A 27,691-nucleotide genomic window follows, 5' to 3' on the forward strand; every position below is an offset into this window, starting at 1 on the left:
GAGTCGAATATTTTGTTTACGTATTTAGTTAAGACACTTTTATAAGTGTTCATAATTTACTTCCCAGTAACAACGATGCACACACTTGAGAATCGCTACATTCAACCAATGTTGGCTCGATGTGATAGTATATGTTTCTACAACTGATTCATATTATACGACGTGAATAAGCTTAAAATGATGCTTACATATGGAATGTTATACGACAATTGGGTTTATTCTCTTTTTCACATCTATTTTTACAAGTTTTCATATCACAAGCCACCATTTTGCCGTGTTATTTCATAAAATGCCTCGACCATTGCTCGACGCTAGTTCGAACAAGAATGATGACGTCACATTCTCAAGATTCACGGGAAGCCATACGCGAGCCCAGCCGGCTCCAATGGAACCGGTATGGGGAGTGGGGAATAATACGCTTTTAATCACTTAGGGCAGGTCTACTAATATTCATATGTCTATGGTTACGTCTATCGCCCTGAGAAGACTTTTTTATTGGAAGTAATACCTCAGCGCCGTTTCACAGTAGTTTTAAATTTTTTCCATACCTATTTTTGTGTTCCATAGTTTATATTAATCATTATTAATTGGTATCCACATTCACGTCAATTGACGTAATTTGGAACAAATAACAAAATTCCAAAGCACTATCGAGTATTGACAAATTCGTTAGTTAATTAATTTGAACGATCGTCCGTTTTTCATCAACTTCTGCCAAATATTAATTGCCAGTGGGACTGACATCAATTTATACAAGTGCACAATGATGAACGAAAATATTAGTACTTTTCTACCGAAATATTCTACGAATAATTTTATGTATATTTCCTCTAAGGACATATCATTTCTAGCGGTGTGTATTTTAAAAATGTGTGTAAATTTTCAAATGTGGATACTTAAAGTAATCACATTAATTTATTCATTGAAATCTTAACTATCTGGAATCGGTGGAATTAAGGAGGTTAGTATAATATATATTTTCACCAAGATTTTAACATATTTTAAAGAGAAGTAACTTTACAATGTTTTGAAAAAAAATCCTTTCATTGGATTTTGCTAAACATATATTTCAGTTTTGAGGACCATGGTAATTAAAATTATAATGTAAAAAAAAAATAATGAAACAGATTGTACAGTTTTGAATTTAAACCCACTAGCATTTATGAGGTTACAAAAGTGTACAATAATGTTAAAATGTTATATGAAATAATGGCTTAAGTATCGTCTAAACATCAAGTTTCGTATAGTATAGTGTGCTGGGGATCCTGCCTTAAGAATAATATAGAACACTTAATATTGCTCAAAAATGATTCATTAAGTTATGTTAAAAAAATTGATTTCCAACCAGAGATGTGCTTTATTTAAAATAAATCCATTTCAAATGGAAATGCAAAATGGGTATTTTCCATTTTGCAGTTTAAATGCTTTTCTAAAAACCATTTTGCATTTTGCAGTTTAAATGCTTTTCTCAATGCATTTTTCATTTTAAATGCTTTTTTGCAACATTCTTCCTACTATCTCCACTCATCTTTTTTTCATAAGCCCCAAATATCAGTCGGTCCTCAACCTCGCTAGATAATTTACATTTGTCAAGTTGCTCCCTGGTAGGAGCCCTGGCAATTGAGTGATACCATTACAAAAAATACTGATTCAAATACTGAACATGGGGCCATGACGCTGTAATATTAAATGGTTTCTATGTTTTCAACATAGTTAACATGTCAACATTAGTCCCGCGCAAATTTTTTGTGGTTTCATAATCTGTAGTCGTGGTGTTTTTGGATTTACCATCATGTAATATGTTTGTTCTACATTGATGTCCATTATTAAATCACAAAATTGCTTAAAAATTCTATAATTATTTTAATTATTTGACCTGAGAAACCATTTTGCATTTTCAATGCATTTTGAAAATAGGTATTTTGCATTTGAAATGCTTTTCTAAAAACCATTTTGCATTTTGCATTTTCAAATGGAAAAGTTTTGACCCATTTCCATTTTGCATTTCAAATGGTTTTGGGTACCCATTTTGCACATCTCTGTTTCCAACACAGTTACTTTTTAAGGAATGTAATGCCATGAATGTAAAACAGCTGTTTATCACACAAACGCTTCGTAGATTTTTTAATAATATTATTATCGCAGAAAGAGTGCAGCAAATTCATACTACTAGAATTGGCTTGGGTCTGAACTTTGTAGCAATTCACACTAAATGTTCATTCGATCAAAGTCAAAGTCAATTATTTGTATCAGGCTCTACTTATATTTGAAAACTTCCCAGAACAAGTCATCACCTTGTGTGCTTTAAAAAGATTGTCAAATTATTTGTTTGCTGAGGATTGCCAACATTTCTTTTAATTTTTGTCATTTTTAAATTAATGGCTTATATTGTGCATATATTTTATTGATTTATTTTTGGGAAATGTTGCGCTACCTCCTTCTTTAGCTGACGTTCCACACATCATTATTGTCCACAATCAGGGCAGCATATATTGATAAAGGATAGATTGAAAAAGGACAAAGCTAAAAATATATATTTACTTTTTTTTTACTTGTCCTTTTTTATATTAATAGCAATATACACGGTGTCCGGAAACTCGTAGTACAAGCGGGAAACTGGAGAATCTACACCACATGGGGAACCCAAAAAAACATAAAGTTTTTTGATTTGAGCATTTTCAAAAAAAAAAAAAAAAAACCAAAAAAATATATTTTTCGGCTATTTTAGGGTTAAAGTTTTTTCTGGTGTTTAGAGTTGAATAACAGATGTTTTAACCCTGCAGAGCAGAAATATTTTATGATTACACCGGGTTAAATGAAGGGTGATTTCAAAATAATGCTTCAAATTCGAGTTTCTTCATTTGTTTTACTTTCAAATAGTTTTAATTAGTTGGGTACTTTGATCTTCAGTAATAATTTATAAGAATTTGATAAAAACAAAAAAACAAAAAAAAAAAAAATCAACTTCAAACTCGATTTACTCGATAACGAAAGCTCAAATAAAAAAAAATATACTACAAAATCGACTCCAAATGTGATGTAGATTCACCAGTTTCCCGCTTGTACTACGAGTTTCCGGACACCCTGTATATGTATTAACTTTTTTTCTTTTCATCTTTGTCTTTTTTAAATTAATAGTCATAATATGTTATTTTTTATGAAATATCAACTCATGGCCACTTTATATGTTTACTGCTTTATAATGAATTGACTTCCTTCAGTTACCACTATTATTATTTTTATAAGAAACATTAATTGAAAACAATATTGTTCTTACAATATATTTTTTTGTTATTGTTATCATTGCATAAAATTATTAACCTCAACAGGCTAGTCCTAGTGAGGTTAAAAATTGAAATGTGAACAATGATTACCGTGTGAAGAAACAATTAACAATAAACAAGAATAGTAGGTATAGTTCAATGCCCTTTTCGCCCGCCATGAGAATCTCCAGTTGCTATGGCTGACGAAATTTCTGTATTCCTTTACCCTGACAATTAATTTATAAAATAAAACATTTACTTACAAGAAGCATGCACAAAGTCAAAGTATTTAATTTTCCTCAAATACATTTTTGAACGTCTTCAATAACAATTAGCAAATTTACTTTTTGCTGTCATTTTAATTGAAATAAAATAAATAACTTTGTACACACCACTATTTAATCAAAAAGATTGACATGTTTCAAATCAATGGTTTCTTCATAAGGATAAAATAAACATTCTCTTTTCCAAATAATAATAATTATTATTACAATATTTATTTATTAAAGTTTTTTTACATGCTACATAGTGTTTTGGGCTGTAGCAACTATTAAATTAGACTTATGCCTGTATCATGATAAAAAATATGCATATTAGTGTTTTGGGCTGTACCGACTGTTAAACTAAGCTTATGCCCGTATCATAATAAAAATACATATATTAGTGTGTTGGGCTGTAGAGACTATCAAACTAGGCTTATGCCCATATCATGATAAAAATACATATATTAGTGTTTTGGGCTATAGCGACTATCAAACTAGGCTTATGCCCGAATCATGATAAAAATACATTTATTAGGATTGATTGCAAAAAAAGTTAGTGAAATGGAATGAAGCACTGCAATGCGAAGAAATGCAAAATCAAGTGTCTGTGGTTTGAAAAATTGATTGCTTAGAAATATTATAGATGTTTCAATTTAATAGTGCGGGTAGAACACATCTTGGCCTTGAAAATAATCAAGCAGTCTTTTTATAAGCTCAGAAAAAAATTAAGTATCATCAGGCCTAAAAATAATACTTGTACTGGTATTTTCATTCAATAATTATTAGATTTTTCACTACAAAACAACCAACTTTATTTTTATAGGTAAGGCATTGATAATGGGAAATCTCCCACTAGACTTCGAGACATATTTTATAAAATCTAATAAGCAATAATTGTTGAATGAAAAAGACCAGAACCTGGCTGGTAATCAGAAGGCTGCGGGTTCGATTCCCGTCGGCGGCATGTATTGTTTATCAGAAGAATTTTTAAATTTATATAAGTGTTTCAGGCTAATAATTATTGCTTAAAAATAATATGTTATCCTCTGTGCTATACATAAAAAACATTGTCTCTTAAACATTAGTTTATCATTAAAAACTCCATATATTATTTTTGTAATACTGAATATTATTTTCAAACTTGGAACAATGCTATTTTAAAATCCCTCTGTTAGATCGGTGATGATTGAGAGATAAGATTTAAAATAACTTCTTTTGTCAACTTCCAACTTTTCGATCAAATATAAATTCTTATTAAACTACAGCCCAAAGTGTCCCCATTCGTTCTTTAAATGAACAAACGCTTTTAATGCAAACAAATGCTTTTAATTACTGCTAAGCTTTTAATGAATACCCTGGTTAAACTTTGTTATTTTCAATGTTTTAATAATTAAATATAAATGATGTTTGCAAATGCTGTCCCGAGGATTTTAAACAATTGTGCTTATTATAGGTTTACCTAAATGTATTTGAGGGCACTGGAAATAAATTCTTTTCAGTAGACTTCTGTAGAAATGTGAAATGTGTGGAAAAGTAATTTGGGCATCAGGTGAGAGGCATGAAATAAAAGTCGGTCGTGAAGGTCACAGTGTTTATTTGAGTCCGTTTGCCGTGATGAGAGTTGACGCTGGACAGATGTATTCACCGGATGCTGGCAGTGATGACAGGTCAAGCGCGGGTCAGTGAGTCGACGCCGGGCGCTGTGACCGGGACTCGATGACTGTCAGGCACTGGCGATTTTGGGAATCAGTACTCCAGTGCTGACGGGAAAGCCGAAGGTGCGGCGGACCTTGTAGGCGGTTGAGCGGGAGCTGCGTAGACCAGTGAGGATGCTGCGTGTCCTCGTGGTGGTCATGATGCGTGGATGAAGCGCTGGTCAGAGACGCTGGAACCAGGGCGCTGTAATCCGAGTAGCGCTGGCCAGGGACGTGGCCAAGGCGCTAAGATGATGTCCCGATGGAGTCCATGATTGTACGGGCGAAGCCGGGTGTATTGTCCTTCGCGGGGGGCGCGGGGCGCACCGGTTGTCACTCGTGAGATTTGACCACTGACGGCAGATTGATGACTGACTGACTGCTCGCTGCGTCGGGCTTATTTATACTGTACGGCCGGTGGCAACAGTAGGTAGATGAATTGCAACTAAATCGGAGCCACTTGCTCAGTCTGGGTCTTTCGGGAAGTTTCAGCCGCACTGTGTTAACGCATAGGCGATAGGCTCGAAACTTCTGGCGAGTTGTCGTAATGTACCAGACCGACTGCGACGTATTGTCGTAGGTAGGCGAGTAGATACTTGAAGCAGGTAGGTTGCTTTGTTTTGTTTACGATTTCGGCTGCAAGTACGTACCTAAGTAGATCGAGCTGCCTATTATTAATGAGTTAATCTGGATTCTTCTTGACGCTACAGTAATACAAATTGTAATATATAAAATAACTGAATCGTAAAACCTAATTTGTATATTGATAACCCATAAGTTATAAAATAAAAAATAATTTTAAAATTCTAAATAATTGCATACTTTTATTATACAAACTGTACAAATCCCAAGTCCGTTCAACAATTGAATTTGGGAGCCACCTCTGGGCTGGAGCCACGAAATACTTGATAAACCTAGTCGATTCTGTGCAAAGGAGTGCGGTCTGACTGATTGACAATCCAATGTAAAGAGACCGATTGCCATATCTAATGCACAGCCGTAATGTACGCATGCTGAGTCTGTTTTACAGGTATTTCAATGGATCCTGCTCTGATGAACTAACAGCATTGATCCCCTATGCAAAGGTGAATGTAGGCGAAACTCGAGGGACGCGAGCGGAATATCCGCTCACAGTTGATCTCGGTTCATGAGAGCGGGTCGTTCCTTCGACTCGTTTTTTTGTCAGTCGGCTCGTATGTGGAACGAGCTACCATAAACTGTTATACCTCCTTCATATAATCCGGACTTCTTCAAAACCCACATTAGTAAATCCCTTCCTAAAATCCCTTCCTTAACCTGTTCCATAACGCTGCCCAACTGGTGGTGATAGAGCTCCCTCATCTTTACACTGTATAGAAAGAGGCACACTTGTTAGTGTCACATAAATTATTTAAAATTTAAAAATCAACAATTCATAATAGTTTAAAAAAACTTTTTTTTGTTACTACTGTATAATTTATTAAATGGAAGTTACGTATTCTACGAATTACGTATGAGTTTTACAGTTTATTTTGATAATCCTAAATAATTATTATATTTTTGTTATTTTACCAGCATGCATTTAAGGGCGTAACAGGTTTGGCGCGCGCTTTCTTTTTATTGGTCGTTAAGTCTCGTCAGGCCTTTTAAGTATTCTATAATCCCTCATAAAATGCCAGGCCCCTCCCGATTTCGAAATAATTTTTGACCAGTGGATCGTCTTAAGTATTTTTCACTAAAATATGTCTTCCGCAAATAATTATTTTTTACTTAGCTATTAAGTTATTATTGTGCAATTTTTTTCTATTTTCTATCTGTTCTTATGTTACCTTAATCAGTTTGTAAGTTTATATTTGTTATGTCTTTGATAATAATAAATACATAAGTTTAAAATTTTAAATTTCGCTACATTTTCAGTTGCTCCTAAAGATAGATCTATACATATTGTTACACTTGTTGACTTAAATTAAGCAGTTCATAGTCTAAGGCTTATTACCATTTATTGGTGAATATTCAATTCAATATTCAGCATTGATTGGTGAAAGTTATTGTGCAAACATCACAAAATTTAAAAATATGTTGAAGCCTAAAAAATAAGGTGCTGGTAATATATAAATTATATTGAGGAGAATAGCGAGGTGCCGCAGACAGGGGAGTGCATTGGTGGAGAAGGTCAAATCCCACCCTGAAATGTAGCACCGTGATGATGATGAATATATTGGTGACAAAGCTACATCAATTCTTTAATGTGTGCAGAGATGGCAGCGATCATAGCGGCATCAGGTAGGGTAAGGGTGGAATCTGGTTGGAACTCTGGCCTCCTGGCTATGTGGGTCCAGGCCCTCTCAGCTGTGAGGGACAAGGGGGTGTTGAGGAGAGAGGTCCAGTCGAATACCCAGGACCCGTGAAGGAACTAAGAGGAAAAAATCCCCATTTTATAAATAGGAAATAACTTTAATTCGATTCTGCAAATCGATATACATAATATAGTAATATTTTCACAATGATAATAGTTAAACTGTTAATTCACCTGGTCAAATGGTTTCCTTCCGATATAGAACATGGTGTACAGAAGAGAGACTGAACTCACGGGAACTGTTTTATCTCCAATCAGAGGCAGATGATCAGCTGCTCCTAACTGAGCCAGTAACCAATCTGAATGTCTGGTAATGTATTGATGCATCACCTTCAAACAAACAAAAAAATTAAATATATAAATAACTTTATTTCTTATTTCTTTTCATCAAATGTTATATTACCTGAAGACTGTTCTTGCCCACTGAAGTCATAAGTAATTGACTGACCATAACTTCAGAACCTTCCGAAACTTCTACACTTTCTATGACAGGGTTTCTCTAAAACAAAAAATCAAGTTTTAATAATATAACCAAATTATAATGTAACATTTTATTAATCAATAGACACTTTATAAATTACGGGATAGCAAGATTCCAGCAGTTCGCTTATTCCTTCAAGGTTGAAATCCTCTTCATTCTGTACAGGTTTCTGAATTTGCTGCAGAAACTTCTGTATTTGTTCTGTGTGCTTATTGTCTTCATCGATGGAACAGAGGGCTTCCGCCAAACACATAGCCACAGAAGATATACTGCTCAGACTTCCATCAAAACTGACGGAATACACCATCTCCGGAAGTAAATCTGTAGAAAGATAAAGGCGGTCAAAAAATGAACCAGTGTTTTGAATGTGCCACTGAAGTCTTGTATGATAGCAAGACATCTGTGGGTATTTAAAGAGTAGGCATGGTTATATAGCACCCTTCCCTATAAAGATTCAAGTATCGGGGCTATACAGAATACCGAGTAAATCTGGCTTCCAAGAAACTGGGCTTCTTGTATAGGGCTAGCAGATTCTTCAATTGAATCTGGGAGCCACCTCTGGGCAGAAACCCCACAACCTATTTGATTCTGTGCATCAGTGTTTTCCTCCTTCATATAATCTGGGCCTCTTCAAGACCCACATTAATAAATCCGTTCCTACAGCCCCTACCTCAACCCGCCTCACAATGCTGCCCAACCCTGACTTTACACTGTACAGACAGTGGCGCTTTTGTGAGGCATCACGTAAAAAAAAAATAATAATCAAATGGCTGCCCGGTCTCTCTTCATTATTACCTGCCACCCAAGATCAACTTTGTACAGCAATTTCTTGCTGACAATATATTGCCGTCATCTTCTTTCATTGGTGAAAGAAGAATATGAAGAGCTTATGCAGTCTATTGAATATTATTCTGCCATCCCAATACATCTTAACAACTCGGTTCTAGACAATATAATAATCATGTTAGCAACAAAATCTGCCCGATTTGAGATTTATCTTGAAATATTCCCGCATGACATTCAAATTCAAATGTTTTAACATATATATCTATGTTACATATTATGTATACATATATGGTAAACTTTTAGATGCAAAGAGAAAGGTTGGTGTTCTCTCTTTATATTAAGTCTAACCATAATAGAAAAAAAGATGCAATGAGTTTTATGGGGACGAGTCAGTTGGTGACAGATACAGCACAATATGACTCAATCACTTTTGATGTTTCGTGACAAATACAGCACTACAGGCAAAGACATTTTTATTAAATTTTTTAATTTTTAAAAGAAAGACAAACATTCCCGGGTTACGAATAACCTGACAATATTTGAAAATCTCCTACTACCACCACAGAATGCTGAAAATGTTGCTTGTGTTGTGATGGAGGACTTAGCCGGCCGAGGAATTGAACACACTACACCTGAGTGGGACCCAAGCGCGATGTCAACTCGGCCACCGACCACATTAAACTAGAATCTTTTTTGCACAAGAAATCACATTATTTAGAGACTAGATTCTAGAGAAACAATGTCTCCAATTGCTAATACAGGTACTTACTTACAATAGCTAAAAGAATACTTGCTGGTCTGTACATTCTTACCTGTTCTTGCGTTAGATGTAGATTTTTCCTTAATCTTAGCTTTTTTGTCTTTCTTTGATGATTTTCTCTTATTTTCTTTGCTAACTGTGGGTTCAGGTGTTAGAGCTATAAAACGATAAAAACTCATGAATTATATTAAGGAAGAAAATAAGAGCAACTAATTAATTCTCTAAAGATTCATAAAAATTATTTTGCCTTTTATTTCTTTGGCAGCGCTGGTTTCCGCAATACTTATGAGTTCTTCATAAACTGCCATGATAAGAAATTGTAAGAGAACGGACTCCCCAACCGGAGTGGAGGTTGCTGGTAAGACATGGGATATCAGTTTTGATATTGTGAACAGAGACTGAGGTAGGCAATCCCATAGTTGCGATAAACAAGTCAAGCAAAGAGACATGGCCTGAAAATGTAAAAAAATCAACATTAAAGTTATATTACAATTGTCTTTTATAGGGCAAGCAGATTCTGTGACCAGCCGCTAACCCTGTACAAATTTTAAGTACGTCCAACAATTGCATTTGCGAGTCACCTCTGGGCTGGAGCCCCAAAATACTTGATAAACCTGGATTCCGTGCAAAGGAGGGCGGTCCGTCTGATCGACAAACCGTTTTTAAAAGACTGATTGCCATCCCTAATGCACAAACGCAATGTAGGCATGCTGAGTCGGTTCTACAGGTATTTCAATGTAGACTGCTCTAAGGAGCTAGCAACATTGATCCTCTGTGCACCAGTGCACAAATTCAAAACAGACGGACAGGAGCAGAACACCAATTCACAGTTGACGTTGGCTTCATGAGAATTGGTCGTTTCTTCAATTCGTTTTTCTGTAAGACAGCTCGTATCTTGGGATGAGCTACTGGCATCTGTTTTTCCTCCTTCATGTAATGCGGGCCTCTTGAGACTGACTTCAATAAATCCCTTTCTACAACCCCTGCCTTAACCCACATCACAACGCTGCCCAAACAGGTGGCGATATAGTTCCCCTGTATTTAATCTGTGTAAACAGAATTTGAAATTTAAAAATTAAAAAACATCAGCAATAGGCATAATCGAAACATATTGATAAGCATTTTACTCAGGACTTAAAGGTACTATGTACATACTTGCATAAAAATTTTGACATTGATTTTTTACTTGGTTGCATCAACCAGTGAAGTTTCCACTAAGTTTTTTACATGTATATGGAAAACTTAAACAACAAATTATAAGTCAGATTGAAAAGTTAAATAATAAAGTAAATGATCTGTTCATCGTGAGTGTTTTTCTCCTTAATTTCTACGGCATTAAATTCTGTAAAATCGTTCCTGATGACTTTACTCATTTATTCCGCATTGTCTTTTCTCGAGCATCTTATTAGTGATCTGTTTTTTTGTATTTTATTAAGACTGATCACTTTGTCCTCACGTATTGCCCGATGTTACCATTAATTTCTATTATTTTTCAATGTATTATTTGGATTTTTATTTATTTTTCTGTTTTCCGTTGTTGATATATTTATCTTTTCTTTTGGTTTCAGATAACTGTATCGATAAATGTCCTATCCATTTTAGTATATCGTTTATTTTAACAGTAATTAAGTGAATTTTGATATTAGTGTTATCAATGTCAATAGTATCACCACCATGTTCAGGGCCAGCCCTATGCGAGCGCAATTGGAGCAGTCCGCTCCGGGCGCCGAATTGCCAAGGCGCCAAAAATACCTAACACATCGCTCTTAAGATGATTTTTCATAAAAAACGGTGCTACACAAAAATAAAAATCATCCGAATATGATTGATTACAGTAATCACCTACGTAGGCGTCTAATGGTTTTGACAGGAATTTTACTTGGGCCAAGCGCCGTTTGGCTCAGGGCCAACCCTGACCTTGTTATAACTGTAACACTATGTTATATTTTAACATAACTCGCATAGGATATTTTCAATCACAACAAGTTCAATGTTATTTTTTTAAGGTAGCCAGTGTAAATAGCCGCAGATGTGGTTTATGAGTGTAAACAGCATGCTTATTTGATGCACAGTTGTAACTTTCACTATTACACACACTTTTCTGACTTTTTTCAATGGTATTTTGTCTGTTTATACGGTAAATAATGCACTGGTAATATAATACGTCAAAATCGTATCGTGACCATAGACTGAGACCGTTATTTTTATTTTTTAGCAAGTACAGATTATCGAGAGATTGTGAAACACTCCGTCAGTGGCTTAGCACTGTCTTAAACGAACCCCTTCAATTTATTAATAATTTTGCTTACCTGATACATTGAAGCCCCTGTTTGTACTGCATTAATGAGAGTCTGTGCTATTGGTGGTAGTATTGGTTTAGTGAGAGACAAAATGGCTGTCAACCATGGGGGATGTTTTAACACCCACAGCTGAAATAATAACCAAAATTACAATTAATGATAATTAAATATCTTCCATGATAAAGCGCCCTGGAGACGACCAATATCAATTATCAATAGTGACATCTATTGACGTCATTGATGCTACTATAGACATTGCTAATTGATCGTTTACTGAGGCAATTGTTGTGGTTGACATTTGACTGGAAATGATGTTTTTTTAGTGAAAGTTTTGATACATATGTACATATCAATAAAATTACAGCTTAGTGTCTATCAAAAAACCCCACAAAGGCAAAGTCTGTGCGTGAATATTATGGTAATTATTATTACAACATTTTGTTTGAAGATAAATAATATAAAATTAAATTATAAACAGAGAACCAACATTGAGCGCAAAGACGCCATAGACAACAATGGAACGATTGTGTTGCTGTGCGATTGATAAACGTTCGTTCAATTGCCCTGTTGGGATTCAGTTTCATCGCAAAAAGATTTGTTTTACTTATAATTGCATTATATTGGGATTTTCCAAATTTAAGAAAAGTAAAATCAAAAGTTTCTGGAGACGTCAACAAAGCAACTGGGGTAAAAACATTGACGAGTAGATTCAAGTTCCGTCAAACACACTTCATATTGACAATTAACACTGATCGACTTCAGACCCCTATAGATTTGTTCAATCTTGGCTAGTAAATAACACAGGTCTGCAAATTGATATTTTTAATTTTTTTTTAATGTTAATGGGAGTTATAATATGTATGCTGAATTCGAGAATGCTATCCATTTCAACCCATCATGTAAGGATTTTCCGCAAAGTGGAAATTAAAATATAGACAAAACCCGCCTTACACTACTTCTGTAGGGAATGTTCAAAAGAAGAAAAAAAAATTATAAATTTATACAAATTTAATTAATTTTAAGTCATAAAATATTTTATTTACATTATATACAATTATAAATCTTTATAATATCTGCTTTTTTTAGTTTCAAAGCTTTGTTTTGTGCTTTTTTTTTTCATTTAATTCAGCTTGAGAAAATTGTTGAAGTCCACTGGAGTCGCCTACTTGTCACTAGAACTTTCTTCTGATTCACTTTCTGATGATGGCAAATCGTCTAGGCTTTGGGGTGCTTGTGGTGTAGGAATGCCAGGTCCGTGAGGGACTGGGCGGAGTGCCGAATTCATGTTTGGGTAACAAATTTGTTTTTTTTTTATTTTTGGTACTATACCCTTACACATTGCACAAACAAAAGTAGCAGTCATCGCTGTGGTTTTGAGGCTCTCTCCAGATCATGGGAACACCAATACGAAAAGATTTAACTTTACCTTTTGACCACATTCTAAGTCCTTCAACCCACCCTGAACAAACTCCATGCGGGGCCCAAGATTTGTCCTGGTCCCCTATCTTCACACCAAAATACGCAAAATACACTTTTTTAACAAAATCAGTAATATTTCTTTGTTGTATTTTCACTACAAGTTCACCACAAATACAGCAAAAACTCTCAGAAGAATTTACACAACCTCTTGAAGTCATTTTTGAAACGCACATTACGAAAGTTGGAACAGAAATAAATAAATGAAAGGGCATAGAAGGGAGTGGGCACCTTGAGAATTCCGGCATTCTCTCATCATACTTACTATGGAAAATCCCGATATATATGATTCAACGCTTACTAATTTTATCGTCTTAAGTTACTAAATGTTTTGTTTCAGTCTATAAAACATAAAATTATCTTATAATAAGTTAGAATTAATAAAAAATATATATTTCGGCAATAAACCCTGTTTTGAGCCTCAAGATAGGCAATCCCACAGTATTTTGCGTTTTGCGGAAAAACCTTACGTGATGGAATTTTTTTGATAATTTTCCCGAATTCAACAACCAAAAATACATGGGAATTACCTAATTCTTTCGTAATCCTCTAACTAGCTAGGGTTTATAACAATACCCTTTCGTATTTTTAACTAACTAGTACTGCGACTCATTTGGCCTTATTACTTATGCAAATTCTAGGTTTTGTAATGCGTAACACAAGGACTTTTCAAAACATTCAGTCATCAGGAATTCCTACATGTTTACGATCAACTTATGAATAGAAAGATTTAAGTGTAGCCTCTCTATTTATACCAGGAGCCTAGATAACCTTGTTTCTGCTTCACAGGGTGATCACAAGATGACAGATGGCACCAAAACACAATATTTTACAGGAATATTTCTTTCAGTACCTGGCGCCTATCCAAGCTGGCAGCCCAGTCAGTTCCCGTTGACTCCAAGGCCTGAATAATAGCTCCACGCATATCGGATGCAGATCCCACTGATAGAACTATGTGTGTTAGAGCCAGGACTACATCCGAATTCAACTTGGCCGAAGGTTCGCTCGACGGGGCATTAGTTGAAGTTCCTCAAAATTATAAATAATTAATGGTTGGGGATGTTCACCGAGTTCAAACTAATAATCGTTATTTTGTTTTCAATCTAAACCAACTAGTGCCAATGCCATTTCCATTTCCAGTGAATGGTGCCGGTAATTCTACATTTGTTTTAACAGTAATTAAGTGAATTTGTTCTTTATTAGATTCATTGGCTTCATGAATACAATTAATCAATTCATCTTCAGCCATTTTGGCAGAAACGCCTGTTGACAGGCAATCTGGGCAACAAGTAGGTATATAATATATAATTAAACACACATCTTATGGGAAAATTTATACATATATCCTTCCATGAGTACATATACAGTAAACATATGCCTTTTTCTATGACATAAGTTACTTTACTTACATTACTTTTAGTAGATGAAGACAGAATTGCAACTTTCATTTCAAAATTGAAATGGGTGTTCAACAGCCAAACTATTCCTAACCAAGTATGTACTCAAAGTGTTACGAACAATATTTTGTCAGTTGAAAGCCTTACTTCAATTAAAATATTTGGTATTATTATAGAGTCAGTTTATCAATAGAGGTGCCTACCTTCATTTCCGAAGGTAACTTTTCTATCAGTCAAACAGGATCCATCCTTTGAGCACAAGAATCCTTCACAGGATATAGTTTCAGGCTTTTTGCTTATCAAATACTGACCATCTTTAGGAAGAAGCTCGATAGTTCTTTTCAGCAAAAGGGAGGAAACATAGCAATCCCTCATCAGTAAAACCTTTCAAATAAAAAAGTATAATTTTTATTTACAAGTAATATAACATAATATATTTTTATTATTAAAAATATTGTACAATTAATATCTGGAACTACACTGCCGTAAGTAAAAAATATGTCAAACTGACATAATGGTCTATTGATTTTGCATCTTCAATGTTGGTACATATTGTAAAATATGAGTCATGACTTTCGTAATATGTTGTGTATTACAATAATGAAAGTACCTACAAATAATAATGCGTCAAAAAAAATAAGTCACATAGAAAGTAGTCAAAATTTTGGACTGACAAAAGTAATATGAGAACTAATGTTATACATGCCTCGTGGTTTGAACTTGTCGCTCAACGGTATTCATGGCAAGTGTAAATGCATTTTTACATGTTAGTAATGTAAAACTTTGCTAAACATCTCTAAATAGTATAAAATAAAGTCGCTATCCGCATCTGTCTGTTTGTGTGCTTAGTTCTTCTGAACTACGCAACAGATTTTGATATGGTTAGAGATTTTTTCCGAAAGGTTTATATATATATCTTTAAAAGGCCTACAGAAAAGTTTGTGATGGTGTATGTCTATCTCCTAATGATAACCCCCATGATCTAGTATTTTGAGCTCAGAACTTTGTTTTTGGATAGTTTAGCAGAATTCAAACAAACAAAAGAGTTGTAGCATCAAGAGAACAATCCAGAATTGTCTCATTAAAACGTAAACAACACGACCTACCTGTCTACGAGCACCTACTTGCCTACCTACGACAATACGATTGCAAATCGGTCTGGCACATTACGCCAACTCGCTAGAAGGTTCTAGCCGATCGCCTATGCGTAATTGCGACGCCGCCGAAAGTTCCCGAAAGGCCCAGACTGAGCGAGTGCCTCCGATTTATTTGCAATTCCACCTACCTACTGTCGCCGCCGGCTGTATCGTATAAATAAGCCCGACGCAGCGAGCAGTCAGCATTCAGTCTCCAAACCGCCAGCCATGTACTACCGCGCTAGGGAACCTTGACCCTGATATCGCCCGCATTCTGTAGTATTGTAAATAGTAAACGCGTAAATATTGCGACTGTAAAATCGATTTTTAATTTAACAATAAACGCTGTATCAGAGTTGAAGAGATTTTTATTTGTACACTAAGATAACTACAGAGTTCATCTAGATATACTATTTTGCTTTTGCTTTGCATTTTTGCTGGGTTTTCTTTCAAAGATATACTTAGGCATTATACTTTAGGCCGTTACGGATAGCTGCGGCCCAGGTGCTAACTGAAACCACCGTGTCGAAATGCTTGACGTTTAAGAAAAACATGATAATTTTGCATTGGCCCAACAAGAGTTAAGTCAAGCGTATTTTGTTTGATCCCTTCCCATGTGTTTTTTAAAAAACCATAGATAAACTACTGGGCAAACCACTCTTCTGTGGGGCACTTTAAGCGTATATTCTACTGTCGACAAAAACCCTCAACTGTCAAAATGTCTTTATTTACCTGTGGCTAGATGGTAGTAATGCCCTTGAAACACCCAAATGTTTGCATATGGAAATATAGTGGAGGGATAGTGTAATGTTGAATAGCATTAAAAATAATAATTTAAATTAATCTTACTTTCAATAGCAATGGCCATAATGGTTGGGGCTGAGCCAAGTAGACATAGAGCTCCAATGCAAGGGCAGTGTTTGTAGATAGTTCCATACACGATAGAACAGTTTTATCGGGAGAGTTGGAAGGAAACAGGTGAGGCATTGATAAGATGTACCATAGAGAAGGGTAGCCAGGCCTCATGTCAAATAGATGAACGCCGGATGGTTGCTTGAAAATCTTAAACAAATTAACAAGTGAAAAATAAAATATTTTGTGTGAATATGTCATTTAAATAGATGATAAACAGTAAAAGTCCTAAGACTGTACCTTGAGGTATGCCGAAATTACTTATTTTTGGCTGACTAAGCACATCAGTGATTTTTACCACTTGAGGGCGTTTGAAAAGGTAGCTTTTTATTCATTCTAGGGCTGTACCATTTAATCTAATAATATTTGATTTACTTATAAGTTTATCATGTGATATGCTGTCAAACGTTTTTTTGAGATTCATGTAAATTCAAATGTATTTAAATGATTTAATCAGAGGCGGATTTGCCCTTAGGCCTATGTAGGCCCGGGCCTAGGGCGGCCAGATATTAGGGGCGGCCAATCGTGACAAAAAAGACACAGATGATAACAAGAAATTTCTTCCTAAGTACCTAAATATTCTACGTACGAAATAGCGATATGCAAGAGCGTGTTCACACACAGCACACAGCGCGCCCCCACGCCCCACAGCCGCCCTCGCCACACCTATGATGGGTACTGAGAAAGGGGCGGCTACATGGTCTGGGGCCTAGGGCGGCCAAGACTGCAAATCCGCCTCTGGATTTAATATAATAATAGATATAAAGCTAGTTAATTTTGCAATTGCATCCTGTGTGCTTCTATCTTCCATAAGCCTGAATTGGTTTTTATTAATATTTATACCATTACATCTTTTAATTGGTTAATTATTTTTTAAGTAGTTTCCAAAAAAAAATTGCTATCTTTGAGATTACTGATATGTCTAGTAGGGCCTCATACTAAATAGATGAACGCCGGACGTTTGCTTGAATATCATGAATAACATGTGACAATAAAATAATCTAAGTTCCTCTTTCAAAGTAAATAGGCACGACATAGACAGAAATAGGCTATTCAGAATTAATCAAATCTTATTTTCGCCTAATAAACACCACTTTTATAAGAGTTGTTGAAGGACGGGTTATTTCAGAGAATTTGAACAATTCTCCAAATTTCAATGTTAATTTTCAAGTTCTGTGAAAATTCTTTTCAGGTTTTGTTATTATTTTAGATGTGTCAAGTAACTGGCCTAAATTGATATAATAATAGGACTTTCGAGGAACCCGAAAATGAACATTGAAATTTGATGAATTGTTCAAATTCTGTGAAACAACCCAATACCATTCCTGAGATTAGCATTCTTGTATTGTCTATAATACATCCTAATCACACTTTTCTTATTGGATTTACATTATTCGAAATCTATCTTATACCGAGGGACGAATCACATTTAGGAAAGTAAATTCTGATCAAAACCTTGTATGTACTATAGTACCATCCAGCATAAAATTTGCTTTCCATTTCCTAAACACGCTCATTAAAGAACATAAATATATTTTTGTTATTTGTTTAACAAAAAGTATTTGTTATTTATTTATTACATAATTATATATTATTAAAATAAATACGGGAAAATCCAATCATGTCCAATTTTCCAATTATGTTCTAAATCCTATAACTAAATTTCACTAATACGTACACAATTAAATAATGATAAGCAATAAATAGTCGCCTGAAATATCAATACAAATTGAAAATATCTCTCGGGTAAAAATAAATGCCGCCAACGGGAATTGAACCCGTGCCTTCTGATGTCCGGTCAGGTTCTCTGAAACCACTGAGCTATATCAGTTTATTTCCAACCCGCCAACTAATTCAATATGTACTAGTACCTCTTATTGCTGCTTATTATATTTTTTCCACCTGTAAACAACCAACTTTATTTTTGTACGGCTTTGTAAGGCTTTGTTAATGCTTAATTTCTGACTAGATGGCGTCGAGACATATAATATCTTCATATTATATGTCTCGAATTAGTTGTTTCGAGTTGTAGAATTATTATATATGAATTATTATTGTATAGAATTAAATTTCTTAGATTATCATAATTAATAATAAGCCCCCTGAAGTTTTGTGAGGTGATTGTGAAACATGATACATAATATACTTATAAAAAAAAAACCTTTCAATTTTTCTTGACAGAATTTAATCACAAAGCCTATAATAATAATATATTGACTTGTTAAATGGTACCTTGAACAAGTAATGCAATGGGGCCCCTCTGAGAAGTAAACACACCAACAACTCATGGCATTTGGCATGCACATCTCTTATTATCTTGCCCAGGCTGGTTAGTTCCACGCCAATCAGTTCCTCTCCTTTAGCGCATATGGCCGGGAGCAGTTGTGTGACACAAATCAAGATATTCAAAATGTCATTCATCATGATGCTGTTATTGTCACCTGAAATTTCCTGAAAGAAAAAAAACAGTATCGCCGCTAATTTTGATGCAAACATAATATGTAGTCACACAGATGCATTGCTTGCTTACTTACTTTCCATACTCACATATTAATTTATGATCGTACCCGTTACTTCTGTTTGGTATTTCTGAAAGTTACTGCTAAGAATGTGAAAGTGACCAAACTGCATAACTTTTTCAACAATACCAAGAGGTAAGTCTAGCCGTAGAACCTACTGGACACTTCGGCCGTTGCCTAGAGGTCAAGCCAGACGGTACTACAAACTACCGCGCTATTCCTACAGGCACTGGGCGACCGCTATAATTGGGCGGCAACACATAATAACTAGAATGCAACATGTAGCGATAATAACTAGAATGTTCGGGAACGTTCTTAGGAGCAACTTGAATCGCATTAGAACCTACTAGCGAAACACTGTAGGTACTGCCCATCTACCTACCCGCTGTATGATTCTCGATACATTCGCACCTTATATAAGCGACAGAGGGAAGGTACTACTTACATATTTTAATTAGCGCTAATCAAAACATAATCCTTTTGCTCCGCGATTACTTAAATAATCCTTGCTGTGTCTGTTGTGACTAATTACTTGTGTGATATATAAAATATTGTTCAAATTTATTCACGGCTGTTTTATCCCGGCAACAGAATAAATCTATTATAAAATATTACATAGTTTAATTTCTTCACCGATCACATCACAACAGATGGAATCATAAGTAAATGTTTCAAACCTGTGTATATCGCACCGTCAAAATAGTCAAGGTTTCATTCAACATGCCAGCAAATACACGTTGCGCCATTTTAGGAGGCACAGTGTCCCACAAGTCTTGTTTAGTTCCTGAAAAGGGAAAAACTCCATTAAACCTTGGAAACGCCAGGAGTAAATTGCCAATCGCTCGCCGTACGCCAGCTGACTACATTCGTAATAACTTTTTTTTTTGCAAAATCATATTTTTGTATATCTCATTTGATATCTTACCAGATAATGTGTCATATAGTTATAAAAAATGTATATATCTATCCTATGTAGTTTCCCCAGAATAGCTACTTATATTCATAAAGGTTTTTTTCTCTCTCTAATGTTATAAAAGAACATAATTATATTGAAGACATAAGAAAATATTCTTGAATTTTATTATATTTTCCAGCCCAATACATTTCTTTACAATAAAAATTTGCCAAAATATGAGGAATACCTGTAAATAAATACAATCCTATGATGATTTTTGAAAATCGAAATTATTACATTTGACAGGAAATTTTGCAAAGTGCTTTTTAACATATAAAATAAACATATTTGCAAGTGATGAAACGACAAGCTAGAATAATATTGGTATACATTTTTTCCTTGCCAAGCGAACTAAATATATTTTAGTATGCTAGGCTAAAGTTCAAAATACCATAAAATCGAGACAAGTGGGATGGGCTACTAGGAAAACCACAATGGATTTCTTAGCACACTAGGGGTTAAATAAGAGCTTCATAAAAAAATGTTTCGCCATAAAACCATGAGATAAATAGACCTGTAAAATAGTGGACGGTGCAATTATCCATTTGATTATTGTGAATACCTTGCATGTAAAGCCACCACATTCTGACAGACGGAGACCCTCCATTCCCTGGTTCCCCCTGCAAGACATAAAGGGCCAATAACCTTCCGTGCAAATCCAAAACCCTTTCAGCGAGCGCCTCGGCCATCTCTGCGTATTTTTTTAGGACTGCCTGAAAAATATACATATTAATGAAAAACGCATTCCTAAAGAACAATTCGTCTGTTTTTGGCTAATGGCCTCCGCCAACACATTGGTGACCGCAGCCTACCAGCACCAAACGCCACTCCTGAGTGAGCGCTGGGCCCAAGCTCACTCAAGACCACGCCCTGCATAGTTGTACTCTGTTGTTAATTTATTCTTCTTCATATTTTTTTTCATTTTTCACATATCTATTGTACAAAAAATATGTATATAAATATATATATGGGACGTGTGGGATTGCACTAACCTCCCCACATCCTGAAATAAAAATTATTATTATTATTATTTAACTCACTTCACCATTAATTTTGATTCACCAGTGCACATAAAAAAATATATTTTCTAATATACATGATGTACTGAAACTCATAGTACAAGCGGGAACTGGTAAGTATACATCACAGATAACTAAAAAAAAAAAAAATTCGGATAGAAGCATTTCCGTTTTTTTTTTTATTTAACTTTTTTCAGCAACTCAGGGGTTAAAAAAACTTTTGGATCCCAAAAACAGAAATATAGTTTCCTGATTACCAATTTAATACATCGGCGCTCAACGGTTGTAAATTTTCATATCCAGTGGTATTTTTGGCCCTTGAGAAATCAAGAAGAAAATCTGCTAAATCTAAGAGAATGTTCAACCTGCAGAGAAGTAGTCCTTTGGCCACCATCCGTGTACTGAGAAGCCTGTATGAAGCAGTGTAAGCTGTTCTTGATGAGCGCTGCGGCCCCCAGTGTGGCAGTTAGCACAGGGAGATCAGCATGGTCCAGGGCCTCTTGACTGAGGATATGTAGATGTTCTGAAATACACCATCACACCACCAGATTGGCATTGCTTGAGCACTACGCATTTTCAAAATACCTAGCTCTATCTAGGAATAACTTACTTTAAGATGCTTTCTTATTTAAAAATTATCAAAAATATTCATGAATATGTTGAATTTTTTTACCTTAATACTACTTATAAGGGCCACAGAATTTGAACAATTCATCAAATTTTAAAGTTAATTTTCATGTTCCGTGAAAACTCTATTCATATTCTGTTATTATTTAATTATGAACCAGTGTTTCACAGAACTTAAATAGTAACAGAACTAGAATAGAACTTCCACAGAACTTGAAAATTAACTTAGAATTTTGATGACTTGTTCAAATTGGCCCTAAGATTCTATGATTGTAAAAATTCTTCATTTTCTTTTTTCGATAAATCTTTCATTTTTCTTATTATTTGCTTGCTATTATTATAACATTATTTTATTACCAATACGATTTTATTATTTGAGCTTAAATTCCCTTACCATGATATCCTTATAAGAAAAAGCTAATAAGTTTACTTCACACACTGTTAATTATAGAAACTTTATAATTATCGTTAAAAAAAAAAAAAATTTGACCACTGGGGGGACAAACAGAAAAGAATGTGTGTCATGGGCTTGTTTGTGTGTCCGAGGTAAGTTCAATTTTTTCAAAATTTACCAAAAATTTATTTGGCCTGTACTTTGGGAGTCGAAATGACTCATTTAAATTAGAGTTTTATTTTAAATCAGTAGATTATACAGATTTTTTGTTTGGTGCATTCAATCAATGTGAAGTTGTTTCGTGGAATTTATCAAAACTAACAATCAACATCACAGGACCCAAACAAGTATCACAAAAAAGTATGTCCTATGACCTGTAATAGACGACTTTTTTTTTAAAATTTGTCGCCTCCTTAAATACATCACACAAATAAATTCAAATATTTTTTTTTTATTTAAGATGAATGTTTTAGACTACAGAGGCCCCCAAATGACAAGTGTGCAATTGTTATTAGAATTTAGAGTGAAAAAAGATATCAATCACCTAAAAGCAGTTCTGATGATTTGACAACCAAAGATACAAATTTGTCAGGGTCAGATGCTTTGACTACTCCTCCACAACCAGCAGCAAATTCTTCATCATTTCCATTACCGTTCAGCAATCCAGAAGACTTTCTGAAAGTGAATGTTACATTCAACATAATTCATTGTTTAGAAAATTACCTAATAGTATAAAAAGTGGTTCCATGATAACTCAAAACAGTGACAATTCAACACACCTTTAAAAAGTGATATAAAGTCATTAGAAATGATGAAAAAAAAATTTAAACCTAACCTAACAGACGGTTAATAATATGAGGTCACAATATTGACGGTTCCAATTTTCGATCGGAATTATACCCCCCTGTCTGTAGTTTGAAGAAAATGTTATTTTCATCCTCCCAGTCAATGACAAAACCATAGATAATAGAAACAGGGGAAATTGATTATGAACCATTATTAGTATGAAAGTATTGCCATCATCAATATTGTGACGTCATATTATTAACAATATCCACCAATGAAAAACTCTGAAAGTCAATGGAATAAACTTTCAGAGTTTTTCATTGGTGTATAGTAAAATAAGTAGGCTCCGAATGAGAATTGTACTGTCCAATTAGTTTCATACAAAAAGCCCGAAGATAACGATCTAGTGAGTGGTTTATTTATGATCACTACAGAACTCTATGAATACAAAGCACCAACAGTATATGTGAAGGACTTGCTGTTTGATCTTGTCACCATGCTACCTCAAGATTAATGGTAAAAATCACATTAAGATTTGTATTATTTATTAACCTGAATGCTGCAACAAACTCTTCTTCCCACCACATGACCAGCTTCACAGATGCAAAGGACGCATTGCGTGGAAAGTCCAACTTGCCTCCAACCACTCCAGAGCATATCCTTTCTTGAAGAACTGTTTGATTAGCCTGAGTGAAAAAGGGACATAGATGTTATGTACTTACATTTTTTGTAAAAATGGAAGTGAGAGAAAAATATTTTTAGTTTAAATCCTAATTTAGTCATACAGCTACAATTAGAGGCGCTACTGAGTACTAATATCTCTTTGAAACTTGTTTCAACGCGATAAGCGGTGTGCGTAGACCGGATCGGTAGTTTTAGTTAGAGCGTTGGGAGAGTTGGAGTCAGTTGGAGGTAAAAAAGCGGAACCTATTTTTTCGCTTTATGTCTCATCTAAATATAGTACATCAATGAATTTAATATCTAACAAAGTTCTTTTTCAAAAAGCTTTTTTTACACAATTATTGAGTCATCTCTCATTCATGGGTTACTCTATATGGCAGAAAAATTGTTGGTTTTGTAAAAAAATTAAGATTCCTGGAATGTTAAGAGATGCTCGTTTTTAAGGTTAGGAAACAAACTTTAAGTATAAAAAATGGTATGTGATTTAATTATATTTGAAAAATATGAATATGTATCTGGTATTGGGCACTGTTTTGAGCAAAACCAAATATTCCTCGCAGTATAAATATTATTTATTTATTTTTAAATTTCTGGCCCGGCTGGGCTTTCACATGTTTGTTTTCTGTTTTAACACAAAGAACATCTAAATGAGCATAACATCACAAAAACGAATGCAAGATAGAAAAATATCAGATTAGGAATAGTACAATAAACAAATGAAATAATTTAAGCAGAGCTATTCTAGGGCAGTTCATTAATTAGATTTGTTGTCCTGTTTGCCGATATATATTCTATTAAGACCTGTTCATATTTTGTTTTTTTGGCATCAGCTCAACACAGGTGGCCCTGAAGAAAAAAATTCCATCAGGGCCTGTGTCGTCTTTAGGGATACTGTGTGGAGGGTCTTTTTAGGGAAAGGAATAAGAGAAAGTTCTGGGAAGGAAAAAGGTATGAGGAGTGGGGAGGAATCTGGGGATCAATGTGTCCAGGAGTGACGGACGTATGAATCTATCCCTTTTACTCGGGGCAAGGTGATGATTCATACATCCGGCTGGAGAGGTCAAAGGCCAGCGCCACACTTGACGGAAATTCCGTCGCGTAACTTCCGCGGGAGTCAATCCGTTACCAGACGTTGCAGCCACACTGAATATTCAGTGGCGGATTATCAGTCGACTGCCAACGCTTATACGGTGTGATCGTAATGGATCCGATAGAAGTGATAGCTATTTATGAGGCATTAGAAGAAGAAAGAAAAAGAAAGCGTAAATATTGGGTTCATCCCATAAATACTTTTCGACTAGAAATTGGGCAATTTCATACCTTGTATATGCAACTAAGACATTATCCAGATAAAGCATTCGAATATTATCGAATGTCCATACAATCATTTGATGTATTGCTGAATTTAACGAAGGACTATATTACCAAGCAAAATACAAAACTTAGAATGGCTATATCTCTAGAGTAAGGCAAACTCTATTTTGCACTTCGATAATAAATCGTTCAGTGTCGAACATCCTGTGCGTTCGTCGTCGCCGCGTGTTATCCGCTGAATGTGACGCGATGCATACAAATACTTGGAATGCGACGTTGCCGATCTTCCGCCGACGGAAGATCGGTGCGCGGAGGACGGAGCAGACGCGAGAGTCGGCGGTCCGCCACGGAGCGACCGATCATCCGCAACGGAACGACCGATCTTCCGCGTAGTGTGCCCGCTATTTGTAATTTATATGCAATTACATGTATTGGCGTTCCATCGCGAAAGATCCGCGACGGAATTTCCGTCAAGTGTGGCGCTGGCCAAAAGGTCTCCCTCAATTAGTCTCTCCCAATCCAACCGCCACGCAGTAGGTGGGCAAATGCATCCGCCGCCAAGACCTAGACAACCTCACCCCATGAACCCTCCAAACAAACCTCACTCAATGAATTTAGTGATTGATGTCTTAAATATGTCAACAATATCCTTAAAATCGCTACCCAAATTCTATATCTGTCGAACGGGAGTATAGAATTGTGGTTCCGTATTAGAGCTGTCGCAATAATACAGTAGATATTGTATTGGTGTTGGTTTATGGAAAGAAATCAAACATAATAGTTCAGGGCTGTCAATTATTGAATTTATAATTTTATATGAACAAGTCATTAACTATTCTACGTTCAAATTTTAATAAATTTAATTGACACAGTAGATAATCGTAATTGACACATTCCCTTGTAATGCCCTTAATACCTATTATGAAGTTAAAAAAAACTTAAGAATTTATTTTGAATTCTTTCTATCGTAAGTGAATGATTAGCATAAATCGGTGCCACACTGTTGAGTCGATTTACAATTGTTAGAACTATATCATTGCTATTTGTTAGCAAATTGATATATACAACTGAAGCCTCGTTTCAAAGTCCAGGGTGAACTGATGGTGGTCACATTATAAGGACTTCCTTCTACAGTTCTATAATTTAACATGTAATTTCCCTTAAATACTTTGGAAATGGAATATAATATATTATCTAATGGTGAAAGAAACTAAGTGTACTTACCTCATAATAATTAAAATCTCGCTGCAACAGAATTGGAACTCTGTCCATCAAATTCCCTTCTTCCATCACCTCCATCTTGAAGGGAGTTTAGTCAAGATTCAAAACAACAAAAATTAAACAAAAACTTATAATATAAATAATATCAACAGAACAAATAAAACTACAAAAACGAGAAGCTCATTTTAAAGTGAGCTATACAAGCATTTTGAGAAATCAGCTTTATTGTTGACGATCTTATTTATCTCCGTTTGAAGGAGTTCATGGAGGGTGACTCCATCATGTTTGTATATCCAAGAGCCGCTGTCTTTTGCTATGAAATCGTAACGCTTTGGTCCGGAAATCGGAGAACTCAACCAAATCTGTTTATTGGGAGATTGACGATTAATAACATAGGTCCCGTAAGGTTCACCAAATGAGACTGTCAGAACTCCGTCCTAAAAGAGATAAAATGATTTATAAACATACGTACTTATTAGAGAGTCAAGAATCACTTTCAAGCAGTGCAAAAACAATTTTTTAATTAACATTTCAAACATACTCCGTATAAGACATCAGCTCCTTTCAGGTGAGAACTCTTTTCTACGAGATCTTCAAAATAATCGCAGAGAGACTCCAAGGTTTCTTCGCAAACTTCTTCAAACTTAAAAGAATCCGTCTGATCGCCAGACCCAGATGTGCACGTTCTGCGGATAATCCTATTATTGTTTTGGGTCGACAAATTTATTGAATTTACGGAATTGGTTGTAAAAGTTACAACTTTAATAGATTTCAAACGACCGATGCTCGAATAGCGCAATGTTAGCAGCCGGGTAGCGGATAAATGGCGCAAGCATTTTACGGATAACATATTGATCAAACAATTTATTTGCGTCGCTACGTATTATTTTTTTCTGTCACAGAAGAAATAGGTTATGCTGAAGTTTTTCTGTCAAAGTCAAACACAGCCATAGATATACCGGGATATACCATTCACAATCACAACAGTGCACAACACAGCTGTTGGAAAAACATAGAAATTAGATGATCTATATTTCTGTCCCATAATCAAATGTTTTTAAAAAAGTACTGAAAATGGTATAGTCCTAATAATTTTTTTTTTAGGAACCGTTTTTTAAAGTAACCAAGATGGCAACACTGCCAAATACAGGTCCGTACTAGCGACCGTGCCGTCATAAATCAACTAGGTATCTACGTGCCGTATCACTGCCGTCTGCCATACCGCGAAAACAAATATCGGTAGATTTGGGTGAAAAATATCGGTGGATTAGACACAAAAATCGGTAGGATTTCAGAATGGATTATTGTAGGGTATTGCTCCTTCAGTACTAGATTCCTCACAATACTTTTTCAAATTCCTGGGGGGGGGTTG

The 27,691-nt window shown here is 35.1% G+C and overlaps 2 protein-coding genes across 3 annotated transcripts; both read right to left on the reverse strand.

The window, feature by feature from the left end:
* Positions 1-6,146: 6,146 nt before the first annotated feature.
* On the reverse strand, positions 6,147-26,535 carry LOC149422976 (uncharacterized). Of its 2 annotated transcripts, XM_089632794.1 has the most exons (17): positions 26,323-26,535; positions 23,656-23,789; positions 22,862-22,992; positions 21,662-21,819; positions 20,840-20,990; positions 20,000-20,106; positions 19,036-19,254; positions 16,741-16,953; positions 14,959-15,139; positions 14,212-14,387; positions 11,892-12,011; positions 9,830-10,034; positions 9,635-9,739; positions 8,137-8,357; positions 7,959-8,054; positions 7,730-7,885; positions 6,147-7,612 (listed from the first exon to the last, which is right to left on the reverse strand). In XM_089632794.1, the coding sequence occupies exons 1-17, from the start codon at positions 26,395-26,397 to the stop codon at positions 7,430-7,432; spliced, it is 2,631 nt and encodes an 876-aa protein (XP_089488920.1). In that variant the 5' UTR covers positions 26,398-26,535; the 3' UTR covers positions 6,147-7,429. The 2 variants fall into 2 exon arrangements, with proteins under 2 accessions (XP_089488920.1, XP_089488921.1); XM_089632795.1 differs by lacking the exons at positions 14,212-14,387; positions 14,959-15,139.
* On the reverse strand, positions 26,384-27,305 carry fh (frataxin). Its single transcript, XM_089632796.1, has 2 exons — positions 26,861-27,305; positions 26,384-26,756 (listed from the first exon to the last, which is right to left on the reverse strand). Exons 1-2 carry the CDS (start codon positions 27,167-27,169, stop codon positions 26,505-26,507), a joined length of 561 nt encoding a protein of 186 aa, XP_089488922.1. The 5' UTR covers positions 27,170-27,305; the 3' UTR covers positions 26,384-26,504.
* Between the last annotated feature and the right edge of the window lie 386 nt (positions 27,306-27,691).

The sequence above is a fragment of the Hesperophylax consimilis genome, chromosome 6 (assembly GCF_061612785.1).
Source record: "Hesperophylax consimilis isolate HC1 chromosome 6, BYU_Hcon_1.0, whole genome shotgun sequence".
Lineage (NCBI taxonomy): Eukaryota > Metazoa > Arthropoda > Insecta > Trichoptera > Limnephilidae > Hesperophylax > Hesperophylax consimilis.

Excerpts from the sequence above, each read along its gene's own strand:
- LOC149422976 (XM_089632794.1), bottom strand. The coding sequence starts at position 26,397 with ATGGAGGTGATGGAAGAAGGGAATTTGATGGACAGAGTTCCAATTCTG. Across the intron at positions 8,358-9,634 it reads TACATCTAACGCAAGAACAG|ATTTACTTCCGGAGATGGTG; the intron begins GTAAGAATGTAC and ends ATCTTTCTACAG. Across the intron at positions 8,055-8,136 it reads TGCTGGAATCTTGCTATCCC|AGAAACCCTGTCATAGAAAG; the intron begins GTAATTTATAAA and ends TTTTTGTTTTAG.
- fh (XM_089632796.1), bottom strand. The coding sequence starts at position 27,169 with ATGTTATCCGTAAAATGCTTGCGCCATTTATCCGCTACCCGGCTGCTA. Across the intron at positions 26,757-26,860 it reads GAGCTGATGTCTTATACGGA|GACGGAGTTCTGACAGTCTC; the intron begins GTATGTTTGAAA and ends TATCTCTTTTAG.